Source organism: Mustela erminea, chromosome 13, assembly GCF_009829155.1.
Source record: "Mustela erminea isolate mMusErm1 chromosome 13, mMusErm1.Pri, whole genome shotgun sequence".
In the NCBI taxonomy this organism is placed as follows: Eukaryota; Metazoa; Chordata; class Mammalia; order Carnivora; family Mustelidae; genus Mustela; species Mustela erminea.
In genome coordinates this window covers 86,491,387-86,508,835 of record NC_045626.1, presented here as the reverse complement: position 1 = coordinate 86,508,835, position 17,449 = coordinate 86,491,387, and the positions used below count along the sequence as shown (strand labels likewise).

The window sequence follows — 17,449 nt, the reverse complement described above, 5'->3', positions numbered from 1 at the left end:
AGGGATCTTCTGTACATAGTCACAGAACAAATCAAACTAATTAAATGTGCATTTGACATCTAAATTATTATTTTATGGCACTTTTGTCCCAGTTCAGGATCCAACCGTGAATCATACCTTATATTCACTCCTCTTATCTCTTTAGTCGCCTTCAATCTGGAACAGAGTGTTCATTTTTCTATTTCAAGACCATAGCATTTTTGAAGAGTACAGGGAGCTATCTTATAGACTATCTGAGTTGATATTATGATGTTTAATTTTATGGTACGTTTCTTTGTTTTTTTCTTGTAGCTCTTAGGAGAGTACGAGTCCCTGGGAAAAGAACACGAACGAGTAAAGGTAATGGTTGGTGATTCACGTTCTGAGTTTCATGGGGGAGCAGAAGCGCTGGGTTGGAAATGGAGAGGGCTGACCCTTTATCTCCTGTTCTCCCCACCCTCCGCCCCCCTCTAGCTGCTTGAGGTAGACCACTGACTTCATCTTCTCTGTCACTGTCCTTATTCTCAAATATTTGCCCACTTAAGTCATAAAGGTTTGGATGTGTTAACAAATACTGAATGGCTGTCGCGTTTGAGATGAGGTGGAATTTTTAGAAGTGTGTAAGGTATAATATAGATGTAAATAATTATTTCATAATATTTAAATATTAAGTTTTTTAAAGCATTCGCTTTTTATGGGGTTGTTTGAATTTATCAATGATGTTTGGTTTCTTAATGAAAGCTTTGGGAATGAGATATTTGAATTCCATGAAATCCCACAGTGATACTGTAAGTGGGACCCCAAGCATTTCTGCTGCATGGACTACAGGATAGCGGCCATTCCAGGTTAGAGGAAGACAGGGAGGCGTTCTGGGGGCTCAGGAGCCGGTCAGGACATCTGAAATCTCACCAGCACAGCTCTCTGTTTTGCCGTTTACTGAGGTTTTTAGGCACGTTATGGCTAAAACATGTCCATTTTAACCTTGGAGTGCTTGTAATCAAGCAGAGCATGATAAGCTGTACCTATTACTACATGGGCTATACGTACGGCTGTTGGTGTAAGCCAGTGTTTTGTTCTCTCAGTGTCTCCTTTGAATTACATGAACTGGCTCATGGTTGATGCTCCCTTTTTGCTGAGTATCCGCATGATTTTCTTTATAGCTCTCTGGCGTAGCCTTAGATTGGTTTTGTATTATGTATTTTAAAATAAAAACAATCTACCCTATTTCAGTTACTGAATTTTTCCTTTATCTTCATAGGATACATTAAATACAACTGAGAACAAATTGCTGGATGCACACACTCAGATTTCTGATTTGAAAAGGTAAAATGTATTGTCTCACTAATAAGATAATTATACCTCTGTTCTTTTAACATCTGACTATGAGTCTGTACTGAAAGCAGTGAAAAAAAGTTTTTCTTGAGGGTTTTTAGGCATGTTGAGATCAGGTTTTATCCTAATCTTCCCCTGACCTGGAAATACATTTGATTTTAGCCAAAGGAGATTTTTAAACTGTTAGAGTATATTGGTGGTTGGGCTTGAGGAGTGTATGTTTCCTGAACTATTATGTGTTTTGTCAGCATAGCAAAATCTAAATGATGCTAAACCATTGGAAATCTGTCAAAAAAAAAAAAAAAAAAGGAAAGAAAAAGAAAAAGAAGAATTTTAACAAGCAGTCTAGTTCACTAAATATTATTTGTGCTCCCAAAAGAAAACAACATTCACCCCAACTTTATGAACATCCACTTTTTTTTTTTTTTTCTGAGCATCTACTTTCTTAAAAACCTAGTGTGGGGACTATATTCATGATCTGATTTGCCTAATTAGATAGAAACAGAGTCATAAATCGTCCCTATGCAAATGATTAGATATTTCTAATTGGCTTTGGAGCACGGTTTTGTATTTGTATTTGGAGATGTGGCCCTTACTTGGAGATTTTACTGCTCTCCTCGGGACTTCCCACATGGGAGGATGTGAATGCTGTCTGGCCCTCTCATCTGCCCGGGTCTTTTCTGCGACATGTTCAGTTCTGCCGATAGTTCCTTATCTCAGATGGCCGTAAAGCGTCAGCCCGTTAGAGCTTGCTTTCTCAAACCTTCCTTGCATCAGGGTAGGCAAGATTTTGAGCTTAAAAGATGAGACAAAGACATGCAAAGTTTAAAAGAACAGAAAGAATGCCAAGATAACCTCAAAACAATTAACTGGCCCGAGTCCTGACACTAACAGAAGTTAGTGAACTTGAAAATAGGCTTTTATTCTGAACATGGCACAGATGAAGTGAATTGCTTGTAGACAGAGAATTTGAGGGATTGTTTAGCCTCTGTATCTTTTAAAAACTAGGAAGTTCTCACTGGCTCTTTTATTGGATGTTAAACCTGCTTCCTTTTTTGTGAAAACATCACCTATCTATATTTTGTATGCGTGAATATATATATTTAGAATTAAACATGTTAGAATTGCACTTTATTTGAGTACTTGAATTTATTTTATTTTTTAATTTAATTTATACCATGAGTTTTGATCTGTAGTCAGATTTATAAATCTTTTTAACTTGTCTGTATAAAGTCCATTTGTGTTTCCTTGTATAGTTTAATGTATTTGCCTTTCAGTGTATGTTCCAGTTTTGCTCAGCTTTTTTAAGCTTATTGGTGACATTTTACTATGAAAACAGGCTTTAAGACCAGCAGTTCTTCTGTCACCATTTTTCTAGAAGTGTCTGTTAAATAAGTAATTTATAGTTGAGCTGTATTTTAAATGTGTACTTAATTTATCTTATTACTTTTGAATTAGAACAATTTCAAAACTTGAAGCTCAGGTCAAGCAAGTAGAGCATGAAAATATGTTAAGTCTTCGCCATAATTCGAAAACTCCCATGAGAGCCTCACGTGCCAAGTAAGTTATTTTGCTTAATCTCTGTAAAGCTAGAAATAGGTACACCCTCTTATTGAACCGAGAAGCTCATCTGTCTAAGTCATAAGGAAGTCAGAGTTCAATGTCATTATAGAACTTAGATGTGTAAAAACATCTAGTTACGGGGCACCTGGCTGGCTCAGTCAGTAGAGCATACGACTCGGGGTGGTGAGTTGGAGCGCCACATTGGACGCAGAGCTTGCTTAAAAAACAAAAAAGTAAAACCATCTAATTATTAGATACTATAAAACCTCTCATGTAGAGGCATGTGCCAAATGGAGAAAATAGAATCAGATTAGGTATAAAGAGACCTGGCATGTTTTGTTGACTCTTCCCAGCTGTGTGACCTTCAGCAAATCTCTGAGGTTTTTTTGGAGCTCGACTTCATTATCTCTGAAAACAAGGACATTGAGCTAGAACATCTCAAAAGGTCTTTTAACCCTAAAATTCCAGAAATTTTATTCCTATGTTAATGGGCAGACCTATGAAAATACATCTTCCTTAGGTTCTATGTATTTTTCTATTTAGTTTTTTTAGTTATTCAAAATTAGCTTTGCTATAATCTCAGAGCATTATCTTCATGATACATTTACAGAGTAGTTTTTTTCATATGAGATTGGTTTTTATTATCAGTTTGTAAAGAATATTAAATGAGTAGATCATAAGGTCGTGATATTGATGTGTATGAGAAAGATTGTTAAATTGTAAATTTTAACCTTTCTAAGTCATTGTCAAATGAGAAACTTTCTCTAGATCTTTATCGCTTCTCGGCCTTTTGGCTAAGATCAAGTGTAGATCTTTGTTCATTGACCTTAAGTTAGAACATAGTGAATTATTTAAAGAAAATATTTTATAAGTTATTGAAATCGAATATTTGAGAGAGAACAAGAGTGGAATGAGAATTGGGGTCAAGGGAGGTCTTTCTGCGGAGGTGACCTTGTAAGCAGGGCGGTGAGGCTTGTGCTGAGTCGTTGGTGTGGAAGGCATGAGGGAGGGGCATGTTCACTCAGAGAAATGAGCTTTGCTACGTCTTGAGGTAGGAAAGAGCTTAACATGTTTAAAGAACCTGGATGAAGCTTGTGTGGCCTGAATATTGCTAGCGAGGGCTGGAGGAGGTGAAATCAGACTGTCACATGTTGCTTTCTAAGCCCTGGTCAAGAGTTTGGATTTTACTCTAAGTCTGTTGGGAAGACTTTGAGAGGTTTTATGTGGTAAAATTAGGTCATCTGATTTTTTTCCTCTTTTCTTTCTTTTCTTTTCCATTTTATTCTTTTCTTTTCTTTCCTTCTTTCCTTCTCTCTTTCTCTCGTTCTTTTTTGAGATAGCGAGCATGCCCAGGAAGGGGGTGGAAGGGACAGAGGGAGAGGGAGAGAGAGAGAGAGAATCTTAAGCAGGATCCATGCTCAGTGTGGAGCCCATTGCAGGACACAGTCTCATGACCTGAACCAAAATTGAGTTGGACGCTTAACCGACTGAGCCATCCAAGTGCCCCTGATTTGTTTTTGTTTGTTTGTTTGTTTTTTAATAAAGATTTTATTTATTTGACAGAGAGACACATAGTGAGAGAGGGAACACAAGCAGGGGGAGTGGGAGAGGGAGAAGGAGGCTCCCTGCGGAGTAGGGAGCCTGATGCGGGGCTTGATCCCAGGACCCCAGAATCATGACCTGAGCTGCAGGCCGCTGCCTTACGATTGAACCACCCAGGTGCCCCCTGTTTCCGTTTTTTTAATGCACCTGCCATGAGGAGAAGATGGAGAGGAAAAGTAGAAGCAGACACACTAATTAGGCAGTTTTGGTATTAGGAGAGATGGTGTTCACTGGGTGGTGGCCATAGAAATGGACAGAAGAGTATGCGAGACATACTGGAGGTAAAATCCACAGAACATGAGATGGCAAGGGGCGTCTGGCTGGCTCCGTTGCTAAGCATCTGCTTTCGGCTCAGGTCATGACCCTAACGTCCTGCGATCGAGCCCCGCATCAGGCTTCCTGCTCAGTGGGGAGCCTGCTTCTCCCTCTCCCACTCCCCCTGCTGTGTTCCCTTACTCGCTGTCTCTCTCTGTCAAATAAATAAATAAAATATCAGTGGTTTGGGCTGCTGCCTTTGGCTCGGGTCATGATCTCAGGGTCCTGGGATTGGGTCCCGCGTCGGGCTCTCTGCTCAGCGGGGAGCCTGCTTCCCTCTCTCTCTCTGCCTGCCCCGCATCTGCTTGTGATTTCTCTCTGTCATATAAATAAATAAAATCTTTAAAAAAAAAAAAAAAGAATGAGGAGACAAGAAAGGGAGGTGTCTGATAACACCTTGGTTTCTGTCTGGAGCAACTCAGGGTGCCACGTACTGCACTAGGGAAGAAATGGGAAGAGCAGACCATGGGGTCAGGATCAGAATTTCCATTTCAAATATTTTAGTTTGAGATTCATACGAATTCCAAGTGGGAATCCAGCAGGTGATTATAAATGTGCATTTGGAACTCTATAGAAATAAAGTCTTAGGCTGGAGTTACAAATTTTAGAATTCTCATTCTGTAGTGCTTGATCCTGGGATAGATGATGGGCATGTGGTGGGGGTTTGGTGTAGGATGAAGCTCTGAGAAGCCCGATGTCTCGATGCTGGGGCCAGAGGAGTTCGCCCGAGAACCTGAGCACTGTCAGGGAGTTAGGGGGACTCTGAAGTGGCCAGCGGTGTGGACGCTGCTGAGAGAGCACGTGAGGGGACTAGTGACCCTTAGGTGCGCCAGCCAGGCCTTGATGGCCTGGGGAGTGGTTTGTGTGGAGGGACAGATGTGAACATCTGCTGGGCATGTTGTGCAGAGTGAGTGAAAGCAACCTGTATGTCTGACAGCTGGAACATTCATATACTGTGATATGCTTACGCAGGGGCTCTGCAGTGTGACGATGTGTGCATTAGGTCAGTGATTGGCAAGCACAGCCCTCGCCCAAATCCAGTCTGCTGCCCATGCTGGTAGGAATCATGAGCAAAGAGTGGCTTTTACGTTGTTAAATGTTTGGGAAGAAATCCAAAGAATAGTATTTCATACTTGTGAAAATGATATGAAATTCAAATTTCAGCGTCCATAAATAAAGCTCATTCATTTACCTATTGTCTGGCTGCTTTACACGACAGTGGCAAATCTGAGTACTTGCAACAGAGACCATCTGGCCCATAAAACCTATTTATTAAAATGAAACAAAACAAAAACCTATTTATTCTCTGAGTCTTCGTAGGAAAAAATTTACCAGCCACTTAAGTTGATTGCTAACATGGTTTAATCTTTTTTTTTTTTTTTTTTAAAGATTTATTTACTTACTGGAGAGAGAGGGCGAGAGAGCCCGAGTGGGAGGGGCAGAGGGAGGGGGAATCTCGGGCTGACTCCATGCTGAGTGTGGAGCCTGGTGCGGGGCTTGATCTCACAACCTTGAGATCACAACCTGAGCTGCAGCCAAGAGTTGGATGCTTAACTGACTGACTGCACCTCCCAGACACACCTAACATTGATTTAATTCTGAGAACATAATTTGGAACAACAAAAAAACAGTTGCAGAAGAAGTAGGGTACTATTTATATTGAGTTGGCATTTACAACGTATCTTACAGGTTCATACAGAGGTAGTAAAAATATGATGTGTGTGGAATGTTGAATATGAATTTAGTGGAAGTGGTAGCCGAGCACTTATACTAAGGTTATGCCATTGGAGGAATGATACTGATGAGGTCCACAGGGGACTTGGGTCGTGTCTGTAGTGTTCCACGGTTCACAGACATAGAGCAAACAGGGTTCGTAAGCAGATGGTTGTGCTGCAGGAGTATAATCTGTATGTCTGTGCACGCTTGAAATATTTTATATTTTAAGTGAACAGGAACCAATAAGAGATTAATATCCAGGATGTAAAGAACTATAAATCAATAAGAAAAATTCTCAGTGGAAAAATGATAAAAGAGTATGAACAGATGATTCACAGGGAAAAAAAACCTCTAAATGGCTGATAAAATTGAAAAGATGTTCATTTTGCTAGTAATCAGAAAAAAGCAAATTAATAAATAAATAGCATGGGCTACCCTTCACACTATCAGACAGGCCAGACCAGACTCCAGGGCTAATCATTGCAAATTTTGCAAAGATGTGAAGGAACAGGAACTCTGCCGCTACTGGTTGGACTGAAAATCGATAAGCTCATCTGGAGTGTGATTTGACAATATCCAGTAAGACTGAAGATGTGTGCACCCCAGCTTCCACAGTTCTGGTTTTGGATATTTACCTCAGGAATTCCTACACGTGTTAATCACAGCATTGTGGAAAGGTGCTGCATCAGAAACTAAAATAACCACCGACAGGAGGGGGTTATCTGTAAGGTGTGGCGTATTTGTACTGTGGTTCAAATCACGCCCCTGTCTGTGTTAACATGGAGAAATCTGAAGTGTGTAGAGTAGAAACAGCAGCATCACAAGGACGTGTGCATTATGTGGACATTATTTAAAAAATATGTGGACATAATTTAAAAAATGACCTTTCATGCAGAATCTTCTGTCTTAATGTTGAAAACAAATATGTAAAGCATTTGTTAAAACTAAGTACAGGCGAGTGCTTACAGTAGTCTTTGTAATTTTCTAAGGACGTTTAGAATGTTTCTTAATTTAAAAATCGAGGGAAAGTGGTGCCTGGATGGCTCAGTGGGTTAAAGCCTCTGCCTTCGGCTCAGGTCGTGATCTCAGGGTCCTGGGATCAAGCCCCGCATCGGGATCTCTGCTCAGCAGGGAACCTGCTTACCCCCTCTCTCTCTGCCTGTCTCTGCCTCCTTGTGATCTCTGTCAAATAAATAAATCTTAAAAAAAAAATCAAGGGAAAAAGGGAGTGACTGGGAGTTTAAATAAAAATGAGGAGGGAAGTTATAAGAGGTTTGGCAGTGGCAGGGAGCAGAGAGAGGAAGATACCTCTTGTCTCCTGGTTTCTTTTTTCCCTCCCAAGTGTGATGCGAGGCTATCAAGTGACTGGCAGGGCAGGGTGAGAGGTTGGAGGAGAGTGGAGAAGGTGCGAGGGAGAATTGGAGGTGTGTGGGAGAATTGGAGCGCGCTGATTACGGAGAGGTATGTTGTCAGCCGTGCTGGGTGTCCGTGAGATGGTAATAACCACTCTCTGGTGCTAGCCCAGGCCGTGCGGTTGGGTGGCTTGCTTTCCAGCAAAGCCTAAATGGAGGACTGTAGACACTCAGGAGTGAGACCACCGTGTTCCTGCAGGCTTAGGTCTCTGCTGCCAGTTGGGAGTGATGGAAGGTGAGTGCGGAAAGGGGGTCAAAGCAGTGAGTAACCGTGCGCCCCGGAGTAGGTAGAGGGGAACTGGCGAAGCCAGGGGAGGGGTTGATCAGTTGAAAATGGTGAGGCCAGGGATCATAGGCCTTGGGGTCACAGAGCCTTGGTGATGCTTGAGCACCTTAGCCGAAAGAACCTTCAGAGTTGGGATTTTTTTTTAAAGATTTATTTATTTATTTATTTGACAGAGATCACAAGTAGGCAGAGAGGAAGGGAAGCAGGCTCCCCGCTGAGCAGAGAGGACCCTGGGATCATGACTTGAGCTGAAAGCAGAGGCTTTAAGCCACTGAGCCCCGCAGGCGCTCCCAGAGTTGGGATTTCTCAAGGGAATGTGTTCTCTAGTGATAAAGAAGTCCAGTGAATGTTCTCCAGTGAGCGGAGGGGGACGAGTAAGCAGGAGTCCGAGTCTAGGCATTGCAGAGAGGTTCAGGCAGCTCCTCCTATGGACAGTGAAGCAGGAGGGCAGGAGCAGGTGTGGAGAAGGTGAGAGCGGTTCGGAAGTGTAGCTCAGGGCCGGTTAATGCACGATGGGTGAGCCTCCGTTGAGTTAGGGTTTCCATAGGAGGGGAGGCCTGGCCCCCAGCTGCACGACTCAGTACAGTGGTGCTGGTCACCTTGTGTGGCTTGTTACATTGAAGGTCCTTAAGATGAAATAACATTTAAAGATTGGTTGTTCTCACGAGCCACGGGCTGCGTGTGACTAGTGGCTGCTGCGCTGGGTTGTGCAGATAGAGGCGGTTTCTGTTTTCCCAGCAAATTCTCCCGGGCAGTGCCGGTCTGGGAGGAGCGAGAAGGGCCCTCTCGCTCCTCCTCCTGGGCCTGAGCTGTGGGTTGGCTGTGAAGCATACAAAGTGCGGTGGGAAGTTGCTTGATGTTCAATCTGTGTGGCTAGAATACCTTGACTGAGATGCAGAAATATTCCAAAGGAACAGAAACCTAAAATAAGACTTTGGTTGGCTCTGAAAACCATAAAATAAGAATTCGTGTATCTAAAATAAGGGGGCTTCTTGCAGTTTTGGAATTACTGTACAGATGTGTTCATACCATTTCAGAGCAGGGTGCTCTGTGTCTGTGTTCAGCGTGAACTGAAACACGAGTCCATCATGCCTCAGCTCGTTTCTCCCTGTCCTAGCACACTGGCCACCTCCGACGTCAGCAGGCGCAAGTGGCTGATCCCAGGGGCGGAGTACTCCATCTTTACCGGCCAGCCTTTCGACGCCCCGGATAACAGGATGGATGACCAGCTGGTGGAAACCTGTGCTCCTGGGTAGGTAGCTTTGTCAGAGGTCAGACTGAGGCTCGGTTACGGTTTCATAGATCTCAGTCGCCTTTAAATGTCCGGGAAGGTCTAAAAGAGCCTTCTTTTCGTGGCTTCAGTGTCTTACTTTTGAGGACCAGATTTTTATTTTACTTTGAAAAGCTAATGGGTTTCAGATGCTTTCTGATCAAAGGGCGGGCAGAAGGTCCCCCACCGTGCCCCTGACAGGACAGTATGCTGTGCACAGTCTCTCAGTTAGGCTAAGGTGTTCACCCTCTCACCTTCTGGACAGCCCATGCAACCAGATTACTCCAGGGCTCCACGGAAGTACCATACTTCTGTATGTGCCGGGATGTGAAGAGGATTGGGAAGCACTGGTCTGTTACATGCAGGTTCAGTTTCAGTGTATTTGTGTTGTAAAGCAGATATACTCTTTGTGGAGTGTAATTGTTAGCTCTCATGTCATTCCCCTAACAGGGCCAGGGACCTCTGTCTTAGCTCAGCCTGCTCTATGAAATCACCATAGACCCGGCAGCTTCAACAGGAAACACTTTTTCCTGCTGTTCTGGAGGCTGAGTCTAAGATTGGGGTGTCAGCGCAGTTGGGTTCATGGTGAGGGCCCTCTTCCAGGTTATTGGGTCTTGCTCTTTCCTCACTGAATGTGTGCAGACATCTTTTTAGAAGGGCATTCATCCCAGCAAAGGACCCCCTGCTCTCATGATCTCATCCAAATCTAATCACCTCCCCAAGGCCTCATCTCCTAACACCATCCACTGGGGATTGGGGCTTCAACATGCAAGTGTTTTGGGGGGCACAAATACTCGGCTCATAGCACTGTGTGACTTACAATTATTATTTAAGGTACCATTCTCCTCCGGAAAAGGATTCTTCATCTGGAAGTTCACCAAGAAGCTTATCGATAACAAAACAAAGAGAGACTTCAGATACACCAGTCATGAAAGCTTTAAAAGAACTTGAGGAAGGAAAAATATTTAAAAATTGGGGCACACAGACAGAGAAAGAGGACACCTCGAATAGTAAGCATTTTTTCCTTGTTTGATATAGATAGATAATAGATTATAGATACCTTCCTCTTTGCCCGCAGTTATATCACTTTCCTTAAATACTCTGGCTCCTAATTTATCACAGTCATGGCATAACTTGCTGCTTTTATACAAGGCAGACTACATGTTACACTCTTTTTTTTTTTTTTAAGGATTTTATTTTATTTTTATTTATTTTGTATATATTTTTTAAAGATTTTATTTATTTATTTTTAAATATTTTGTTTATTTATTAGACAGATCACAAGTAGGCAGAGAGGCAGGCAGAGAGAAAGAAGGGAAGTAGGCTCCCTGCTGAGCAGAGGGCCCGATGCGGGGCTCAATCCCAAGACCCTGGGATCATGACCTGAGCCGAAGGCAGAGGCTTTAACCCACTGAGCCACTCAGGTGCCCCTATTTTTTTTTTTTTGACAGAGACACAGCGAGAGGGAACAGAAGCAGGGGGAGTGGGAGAGGGAGAAGCAGGCCCCCCGCTGAGCAGGGAGCCCAACGCAGGGCTTGATCCCAGGACCCTGGGATCATGACCCGAGCTGAAGGCAGATGTCCAACAACCGAGCCACCCAGGTGCCCCGGATTTTATTTTTATTTTATTTGACAGAGAGAGCACAAGCAGGGGGAAAGACAGGCAAAGGGAGAGGGAGAAGCAGGCCTCCCTCTGAGCAGAGTGCCCAATGCGGGACTCGATCCCATGACCGTGGGATTATGACCTGAGCCAAAAGTAAACAATTAAAGACTGAGCAACCCAGCACCCTGTGTTCTAACTAGTAAAGATTTATGAAGCATTCTTAAAGATATTTGGAAATTTTCTACATCAGTTTGTCATTGGAAAGTTATAATAGACATTTAGTATTCATAAAGTGAGGTGTAGTGTTTTTTAGTCTCCCTTCTTGGTTACTGAGCATCTCTCAGGAAGACAAGAAGTGTGTTTTTTTTTTAAGAATTTGTTTACTGGGGCGCCTGGGTGGCTCAGTGGGTTAAGCCGCTGCCTTCGGCTCAGGTCATGATCTCAGGTCCTGGGATCGAGCCCCACATCGGGCTCTCTGCTCTGCGGGGAGCCTGCTTCCTCCTCTCTGCCTGCCTCTCTGCCTATTTGTGGCCTCTGTCTGTCAAATAAATAAATAAAATCTTTAAAAAAAAAAAAAAAAGAATTTGTTTACTTATTTGACAGAGCGAGCGAGTACAAGCAGGGGGAACAGTAGAGGCAGAGGGAGAAGCAGGCTCTGTGCTGAGTAAGGAGCCCTATTGCGTGACTCAGTCCCAGGACCCCGGAATCATGACCAGAGCTGAAGGCAGACACTTACTTAACCATCTGAGCCACCAGGCGCCTCCCCCACCTTTTCTAAGATAATTTTATTTTTAATTTTTAAGTAATCTCTATATCCGATGTGGGGCTCAAAATCACAACCCCAAGATCAAGAGTCACATGTTTTTCCAACTGAGCCCACCAAGCACCCCAGGAAGTACCTTGCTCAACAGCTCACCAGTGCTTACATCTCTTTGTACTCACTCCAGTGCTTGCTTGATCGTGTCTGCTGATTCCATTGTCCAGTCTTGGGCATTGCATCTCCGAAGAAGTATCTGCTAGTAAATAAATCAGTAACTTCCTAAAAGTAATCTCTCTTGAAAAATCGCTGTGAATGGCAATTGTAAACAGGGAGCCAGAATGAATTCATTATAAACCCCCACATTTGTTCTTCATCAAGCATTTTTTAATCCTTACAATGTGTATTTGCAAATAATCATTATAACCTGGATGGTGAGAATGGCTTGCTTGGCGTAATCATTTCTTAATAAAGGCAGCTAACCGGCCCAGGTTTGTTTTGTTTGTTGACTTTTTAACAATTTGTCTGTTACAGAATTAGCAAATCCTCGGCAAACGGAAACGTCAGTCAGTGCAGGTCGGTCCCCAGAGAAATGCGCCCAACAGAGACAGAAGAGATTTAACTCGGCTTCACAGAGATCGTCGTCTTTACCACCTTCAACTCGTAAATCAAGTACCCCAAGTAAGAGTTAGATGTAATAAGTCTCCTGGGCTCAAAAGAGTGGCATCCGAGCTGTGCACACACGTCTGATGTTCTTTTTCCCTCATGTTCTCTAGCACCTACTAGAATATTCTGAGAACGGGGTCCCTTAAAAGGATCTTGCTCAGTAGTACCATCTGACTGTACAGACGCTGTGACGATAGGTGAAGAAATTATCACGGCATACTGTTTTGTGTGTGTCCAGCAGATTCCTTTTTGCAACTTAAGCCATTTCACAGTTTTTGAGAGCGTTGACAACTATCTAATTAAACATTAGTTCAAACAAATTAATTTAAACTAATTTAACCTGGAAAAGATGCTTCTTTGCATAAATAGTTACGTCTGGTTTCTTTAGTCAGTTACAGTTACGGTTCTAAAGGTTAGGCATTGGATTTCTGTTTTCTTGATTTTCATATTCAGAACAGCTAAAGATATTTCTGTGTCATCCCCCCCCACCCGTGTGATGGAGTGAGCGTGTGTGTCCCCATGTGATGGGAGCGGGAGCCAGCGTTTGTGTGTATCTGTGTGACTGGAGTGCACACCAGCGATTGTGTGTCCCCGTGTGACGGGAATGTGCACTGGGCACTGGTGTTTCCATCTTATTTCCAGTCGACTTCTAAAATCCTGAAAAACCAGTTTTGAGTCTGAGTGCTGACCCTGCAGTCGGATACACTAAAATGTTGACAGTGGTTCCCTCTAGGTGTTAGGATTATGAATTATTTTTAATTTTGTATGCTCTTACTTTCAGAAAGTTTTATAATAAAATTGTATTCCATTAAAGTTAGAAAAGAGTACTGAGAAAGGAAGTATGCTCTGCCAATATATGTATTGTATAGAAGGAAAAGTGAACTTCCACTTCATTTTCTTCTGTAGCAAAAAGAGAGATTATGTTAACGCCAGTGACTGTGGCTTATAGTCCAAAGCGATCCCCAAAAGAAAATCTGTCCCCAGGATTTAGTCATCTACTGAGCAAAAATGAAAGCAGTCCAACTCGGTAAGTTCTCTAAAATAGTAGAATAAAATATTACTGATTTTTTTTTTTTAAGTGTCAGCTTATGCCTATAGCTATCACTAATTTTTCAGTTGCCAGTGGGAACCCTGTGGATTTAACTCATTTAAATGAATGTCATATTAAAAGTAAAAAAGTACTATAATCCGTGAAAATAGTTTTTAACTATGGAAACTGACTACTACTGAGTTTAAGTACTGCGTCAGAGTCCCCTCCAGCTTTTGGGTATAGAATGACAATTCTTTGTTTTCCTGAAAAGGTTTATGATACAGGGCAATATTTGAACCATTTGTATAAGAGAGCAGGCTGTCCTGGGATGGCCCTGGCATACGCGTAAGTTTCCCTGGGTGCTTGGGACAGTTGTCCTCTTTCTGAAGCAGCGTGGCCACAGGGCGTGCTCCTGTGGGGGGCCGTGGATCCCTACGCTGTAAGAGCTGGCCACCTGGCTCGGTCAGGCTCTTGAGAAATTCCTTAAGCACAGTGAACCTCAGTTTCCTCTTCTGTAAAACAGGAATAATAATACTTGGCCCACATATATTAGAACTTGTTATAAAGATTGGAGGAGCTGATGTATGGGTAAATGCTTTAAGTCTCTAATACATGAATATAATTTTGTGTTAGAAAATATAAATTAAGCTTCAATTTTAGAAAATTACATGACCAGCTTTCTTTTTAAAAAATATATGAATATATGAGTTAACCGGACACCAGCTCAGCTTTCTAGTGGAGATAGGGAAAATCAGTTAACATTTTTTCTCACAAGTAACTTGCTTCATTCAATAGATTTGATATACTTTTGGATGATTTAGATACTGTTCCTGTGTCTGCTTTACAACGTACCAATCCAAGAAAACAACTCCAGTTTCTTCCTCTAGATGACTTGGAAGGTATCTTTTCCTAAAAAATTACTAGTTATGGTTTTAGTCATTCATTTTGTGAATTTCTGGTATCTTTTCAAGGTCCTAAATAGTGTAATATCCTGCACTTAAAAAATTTTTCTGCCCAAGGGCCTCTAAGAACATGCGTTGGTGCGCCTCATATAATGTGTCAGGGCTGTTATCCTGATAGAAAAGTTGGGAAACTGAGGTACAGACATTGTTAATGCTTGCTTACTAGAGCCATACTGTTCCATTTCTCTTTTATGTTCTGGCATTTCTGTGCAACTTGGGCGGCAGGTTATTTATTTTTTTTTCTTTTTTCTCATTTATCTTTGAAGTTTGGAATAAAGTACTAGATAATGCATATGAGTCACTTGGGCAGACCCGGTAAGATGCTGGCTCTGCACTGTTGGTTCGGGTTTGTGTCCGCTAAATGTGAGCTTAGTGCTTAACTTTTTTTTTTTTGCTTTAAGTTTTCTTAAAGTTCTTTTGAGCTCACAGAAAGTTTATATACCTTCTCTTAGGGACGTTGTACAGATTGTCCAACCGAGAGCAAAACTTTTAGAATTCTGTGGAGGAAAAGCACTGACTAAATGTGATTATTGTGTTTCTTTTTGTTACTTTTTTTGGTATGTGGCAGCCTTTAGATAACATATATAGTTATGTATATGATCGATCAGGAAGATGGATATGAAATAAAAGAAAATCCTTTTCTCTCTGACAGAAAAAAAATACTCAGAAGCAGCCACCGACATCCATGCTAATCACAGCCCTTCTCCCGAACTGTTGCCAAATGAAGTGAAGAAAGTGTCTGTGAGATCAGCCTGGGAGAAGAATAAATCAGTTAGCTATGAACAGTGTAAGCCCGCGTCAGTAGCACCACATGGTAATGATTTTGAATATACAGCAAAAATTAGGACCCTAGCTGAAACGGAACGGTTTTTTGATGAACTTACAAAAGAAAAAGACCAGGTAAAAACAAACAAAAACTTTAAAAAACAACAACAACAAAAAAAACCTTTTTCTGAACTTAATGCCTATGTCTGAGGAATAGTCAGAAGGGAGTTACGGAGTCAGACCGTGCCAGAAGCTTCTGTGGCTTGCACAGCAAAGCCGTGCTGGGAGCCAATTTGAGCTGAGCTGCCCTGGCTGACTGGGGCGGGGGAGTGGCGGTGCAGGCCAGGCGGATAAGGAAGTACTAGGCTGAAGCCTGTCCTTTCCATTCTGTTACAGACGTCCCTGCCACTCATCAGAATTCTTCTGTTTTTATTTAAATTTTGTTTGTGTGTCAACAGATTGAGGCGGCACTAAGTCGAATGCCTTCTACAGGAGGACGAATCACTTTGCAGACAAGATTAAACCAGGTGAACCGTCTTAGCTTGAATCTGCGTCGGCTGCGTGGTGCGGGCTGGTGCTCGTTTAGCCGAGAGGACGTGTTAGGCGTCCTGAAGCAACTGGGCCAGACTTACAGCCTTTTAGGAAGTGTCTGGTGATTATAGTATATTTTAGAACTGCACTGTGGCTTTCTGGAGTAAAAAGTGATTTTTCCTTTATACTTAATGAAAAAGATCTTCCTGCCACTATGCAATATGGCTTTGAACAGATCTTACATTAAGCGTCTCCCCTCAGCTCAGGTCATGATCCCGGGGGTCTTGGGATCCAGCACCCCCGTGTCGGGCTCCCTGCTCAGCGGGAAGTCTGCTTCTCCCAGCTCTTGCTTGGGCTTGGGTGTACTCGCTCTCTCAAATAAAATCGTCAAAAAAAAAAAAAAAGAGAGAGATGTGATTCCATTATTGAGCAGGAGATGGTGCAGGCGAAGCAGCTCATGTGCATTTGTTTTAGCTGCTTTCCAGAGAGAAAAATGCGTGAAGCCATGGGACGTTGAAAATCTCCTCTTTTTGTAACATTTTAAGCATAACAACAAGGATATGTCTCTTACATAACTGCATGTTTTGGCTTTTCAGTGCTTTAACTTCAGGAAAAATTCATTTTCAGATTGATCTGTGATACCAGAAGGGAAAAAAGCAAAGAAAACAACGGAGGTCTTTCCTTGGGCCTCTATGCCTAACTTCTCCTTAAGACTTTAAGTCTGTTACAGTTTTTGTTGGTCCCAAAGTCTTTAGTCAATAATTTATAAGACTCAACACATGAAACTCTTCTTCCTTATTGGGAAGGCAGAAGGAAAACTTGTAGATACTCTTGATTCTAAACTTATCTGAAACATTTGTTTAATATATATATTTTTAAATTTATTTATTTGACAGAGATCACAAGTAGAGAGAGAGGCAGAGAGAGAGAGGAGGAAGCAGGCTCCCCGCTGAGCAGAGAGCCGGATGGATGTGAGGCTCCATCCCAGGACCTGGGATCCTGACCTGAGCTGAAGGCAGTGGCTTTAACCCACTGAGCCACTCAGGCACCCCTAATATATTTTTATATAATGATTATAAGCTTTTAAAGTAACTTAAAAGGGAGTAGATCCTGTTCATACATGTCAAAGCTGTTCGTCCAGTAAGGAGACCAGTGACAGCGAAAAGGGACTGAAGATGATTATATATGGTTCGTAAATGAAAAGAGTAAAATTGGGCAAAAACAAAAAAAAACTTCAGTCTCACCTATGAGTAAAAAACTACACATCTGAACAAAAGCTTCATTTTTTGAAAAGATTTTATTCATTAGAGAGACAGAAAGAGCGTAAGTTCGGGGAGGGGCAAAGGAAAAGGGAGAAAGAGACTCCTGCTGAGCAGGGTCCTGTCCCAGGACCACAGGATCATGACTTGAGCTGAAGGCAGATGCTTAACCAGGCATACAATTAACCAACTGAGCCATCCAGGTGCTCCAAAGCATAATTAAAAAAAAAAAAAAAAAAAAAGATTTATTTAGTTATTTTGAGAGAAAGTGTGCAGGCCCTGGTTAGAGGAGGGGCCAGAGGGAGAATCTCAAGCAGACTCTCCCCATGATGCCTGGGGCCTGACACAGGGCTCGATCTCATGACCCATGAGATTATGACCTGAAACCAAGAGCCAGATGCT

At 42.3% G+C, this 17,449-nt stretch overlaps 1 protein-coding gene across 10 annotated transcripts in view; it reads left to right on the top strand.

The window, feature by feature from the left end:
* Positions 1 to 17,449, top strand: part of MPHOSPH9 (M-phase phosphoprotein 9) — a 67,053-nt gene that overhangs the window by 43,827 nt on the left and 5,777 nt on the right. For 7 of the 10 annotated variants that reach the window (XM_032310664.1, XM_032310660.1, XM_032310658.1 and 4 more), the window contains 10 exons: positions 292 to 339; positions 1,238 to 1,302; positions 2,770 to 2,871; positions 9,323 to 9,457; positions 10,310 to 10,485; positions 12,369 to 12,515; positions 13,407 to 13,527; positions 14,326 to 14,429; positions 15,145 to 15,392; positions 15,716 to 15,784. In XM_032310664.1, coding sequence (XP_032166555.1) covers positions 292 to 339; positions 1,238 to 1,302; positions 2,770 to 2,871; positions 9,323 to 9,457; positions 10,310 to 10,485; positions 12,369 to 12,515; positions 13,407 to 13,527; positions 14,326 to 14,429; positions 15,145 to 15,392; positions 15,716 to 15,784 — 1,215 coding nt within the window. Of the gene's footprint in view, positions 1 to 291; positions 340 to 1,237; positions 1,303 to 2,769; positions 2,872 to 9,322; positions 9,458 to 10,309; positions 10,486 to 12,368; positions 12,516 to 13,406; positions 13,528 to 14,325; positions 14,430 to 15,144; positions 15,393 to 15,715; positions 15,785 to 17,449 lie in introns of those variants that run through there. The other 3 variants (XM_032310662.1, XM_032310666.1, XM_032310663.1) reach the window with 3 other exon arrangements.